This window comes from Camellia sinensis, chromosome 4, assembly GCF_055761805.1.
Source record: "Camellia sinensis isolate YWXY chromosome 4, ASM5576180v1, whole genome shotgun sequence".
In the NCBI taxonomy this organism is placed as follows: Eukaryota; Viridiplantae; Streptophyta; class Magnoliopsida; order Ericales; family Theaceae; genus Camellia; species Camellia sinensis.
The window spans coordinates 9,969,192-9,972,563 of record NC_138964.1 but is presented as its reverse complement, the minus strand read 5'-3'; the positions used below and the strand labels follow the sequence as shown (position 1 = coordinate 9,972,563).

At 38.7% G+C, this 3,372-nt stretch overlaps 1 protein-coding gene across 1 annotated transcript; it reads right to left on the bottom strand.

Moving 5' to 3' along the window:
* Positions 1-227: 227 nt before the first annotated feature.
* On the bottom strand, positions 228-2,618 carry LOC145823575 (PKS-NRPS hybrid synthetase cheA-like). The gene is made up of 3 exons (XM_082923055.1): positions 1,660-2,618; positions 361-1,579; positions 228-275 (listed from the first exon to the last, which is right to left on the bottom strand). The coding sequence occupies exons 1-3, from the start codon at positions 2,616-2,618 to the stop codon at positions 228-230; spliced, it is 2,226 nt and encodes a 741-aa protein (XP_082779181.1).
* Positions 2,619-3,372: the final 754 nt, after the last annotated feature.

The following is a 3,372-nucleotide window of genomic DNA, read 5'->3' as shown; positions in this document are numbered from 1 at the left end:
ATAACATTCAATCCATATTGCAAAACATAACACATCAACATAAAAAACACATCCATTAATTTCTTCCATAATTCTAACATTGTCAAATGCATACATGTGTCATGCGACATCAACAACATCAAAGTCTCTCGAATAGCTACATTGTCATGAATAATGTCCTTGAAATGTTGAATGCGACGCACATATGCATCATCCCAGTCGATAGCGCAAGGGTGACGGTATTTTCTTCAATTAGTGGCAATAGGAGGAACTGGATGGCCTGGCTGCAACAAAACCTGCACCAAATATCAATTGACTTAATGGTCATACCTCATAACTTTTTGTACATGCACAAACCCAATTGATAAGTTTCTGTTATACCTGGACGAAATGATTTCTGTTGACAAATCCAATGGCAATCTCACGTCTATCAAGTTGAGGTGTTGGCACTATTCTAAGAGGTAAAAAGGTGAGACATTGCTGTAAAGACAAGTGGTATAACACAAGATTGTAGCACGATGTAACAAGATGCCCCATGTCTGGCATAGTCATCCAATGTGAGTATCCAGGACTGTCTTCAAAATATGACAATATGCTTGTCAATTCTTCAAACCTTTCATAGGACCCATAAAGTGTAATGTATTCCTTTTTGTGTGTGTGCAGCTCACCCAATAGGTCACGCTTAACTTGAGCCCAATCATCTTCTGTATGACCAATTGAAGCAGCTATAGCCCTGAAACCACAATTTCCATCTGCAGCTACATTCTTGACAAACTTAATGTATGGTTTCAACCCAGCAGGGAAAGCATCAACATATGCACCAGGTTTCACTGTTCTAGTAATGTACGCCTTCCCTTTCGGATTCACCTTTTCCTTTCCCTTAACAGGTCGCTTCTTCTTGGTTTGCAGAGTAGAAGCTAATGTAGTGATTTCAGTGTCCCTAGATGAGAAGGAATCATGTCCAGATTGCACTAACTCAAATGCACACGGGTCACTACGGGTAGAAACATTGATCTTCTTATGATCCCGAGGACGTGTTTTAGGCTTCACCTCTGGCTCAACAAGAAAAGTGCTTCCCGGATATACAATCTCTTTCAACTTCTTCAAAAGCTCCAACCGCATGGTTCTATCACTTTCATTAAACTTGTTTACAAACAACTCTACTTCTGCATGACAAGTCACCTCTGTTTCCTCTTCTTTCTTACATATGGAGATATGAAGTTGCCTCCACTGTGAGTGTATGGTAGCAAGTGGTATAGGACGATCTTGTCTGATGTAGTCAGCAATCTCATGGGCGCAAGATAAACCATGAGTGTGGCGAATGACGCATCCACAAGCTTCAACATCAATACCAATGGAATTGGCTCTCTTACTCTCAACAAGCAAATACTCCAATGCAGAGATAGACACATTACCTCGTAGCTCCCTGAATTGAGAAGGTTTAAATTGATGTTGCACAACAGTTAGACTTTTCTCAAATGAAGCCTTGATATCAGTGTGTTGCAACTCAAGCAGACTGTGTATTTTCTCAAATGATGCCTGAAATAAGACTTGACATGAACCCAATTGTCTTTTAAGTTTTGCATGTGCACTCTCAGCCCTATTCAATTCAATGTAAGTCAAAGTTAAAATCAAGTACATGGCACTTATTAATAACATATTGAAGAAAAGTAATCTTACCTGTTCGTTGTAACATTGCCACAATACATACACGTGTCTGTCCATGCCGCCACAAATTTGTCCTTGTAAGGAACCAACCAAGTATCCATGACGTATTTGACTACATCAGGATAACTACCGAATTCCTTAAGTAATGATTTAAGACGCTCCTCGTATTGAATTTCAGAAGATGAATACACTACAGAGTTCCACTCATGGTTGAACTTCTTCCATTTTTGCTGTGTCTCAAGCATTTTCTTGCATTTGGTCAACACATTCTTACTGATATGCCAACGACATAATAAATGTCTGGCACTCGGGAATATCTTCTGTATGGCATTCATCAAGGCTAGCTCTCTGTCAGTAACAATAACTGTTGGCACAACAAACCCATCCATGACATCACGTAATGTAGCTAACACCCACGTATAGTTATCGACCCTCTCATACTGTAAGTATGCAAAAGCTACAGAGAATGTCATTTCAGTTGATGTCACTCCCACAATTTCAAGAAGAGGAAGCCGATATCTGTTGGTTTTATATGTGCAATCCATAATTAATATACGTGGGAAAGACCGAAATAAGTCCAAACTGGTAGGATGTGCCCAAAACAAGTCTGTCACAGTCATCGTGGACTCTTCAGACCGATGGCACTCAATGTAATTATACTTGGCCAATTCACCCAATAAGTGTTGCATCTGTGATCTTCCAGCTCTCTGTAACACCCTGTTTCGATGGCGTACATTGTAAATGGTTTTAAGTGTGCTTACATTGAAGGCATCTCGCTGTTTCAAGGTTACTAGGATTTCTTTTGGCCGAACCATGCTCTTTGACATATCCATTAACAATGCTTTCTCATCCTTTGATAGCCTCCTCGCATATGAATGTCCCTCGAGGTGCTCCGCAGGTGGATGATTATGCAATCCGCATACTACGGTCAATGTCCATTCATCATGTGTGGCAAACCTGTGAGCCCTCATATCAAAAGACAACCACACTTCTTCGTACCGGTTATTCTTGATGTATTGTTGCCATCATGTTTTAACTTCTTTGTTGCTTTATATTGGTCACTCCTCTCACAAGCAAGATACATCCTGGGTCTTTTTTTCCCTCCACCATAGTCTGATGTTTTGATTACAATGACCAAACCATTTCTCTTTCCAACTTCACGTACCCAGCTGAGCAATTCATCCTTACTTTTGAATACCTACAAAGTTAAATAAATATTATCAAACATTTACATTTGGTGAGCAATTCGAAACATAATCGTTATAATTTCGTAGACTGAACCTGTTCAGTTGTGAATTGAGTGGTGTAATCTAACACAAAATTCGCGCAAACCTAACTTCCTTGAGTTGACACATATTCCTGCATGTTTTGTATAACATTACAAATTTTTAATGGCATTATAAAGATTAATTTGCAATTTGAAACTGCAAATTTGGTATGCAGTTTGCAAATTTGGAATATAAAATGGAAAAAAAAAAATTTACTTCATTCGGAAGTAGTTGTCCGAATTTTTTTTAAAATTTCGGAAGTTGAATGTTATAAAAGTTACCTTTGTTCGGACAACAACTTCCGAATTTAAATATGTTGTTCGGACAACAACTTCCGAAATTTATTACTTTGTTCGGACATCAACTTCCGAAAATACATAATTATTTCGGTAGTAGATTTCCGAACCAACTAACACAATTCGACTCTGGTTATCCGAACGACGCTGGGAAAAAAAAA

Coding starts and splice junctions, on each gene's coding strand:
- LOC145823575 (XM_082923055.1), bottom strand. CDS start 2,618: ATGAGGGCTCACAGGTTTGCCACACATGATGAATGGACATTGACCGTA. Junction 1,580..1,659: donor GGCAATGTTACAACGAACAG/GTAAGATTACTT, acceptor TGAATTGAATAG/GGCTGAGAGTGCACATGCAA. Junction 276..360: donor ACAGAAATCATTTCGTCCAG/GTATAACAGAAA, acceptor TATTTGGTGCAG/GTTTTGTTGCAGCCAGGCCA.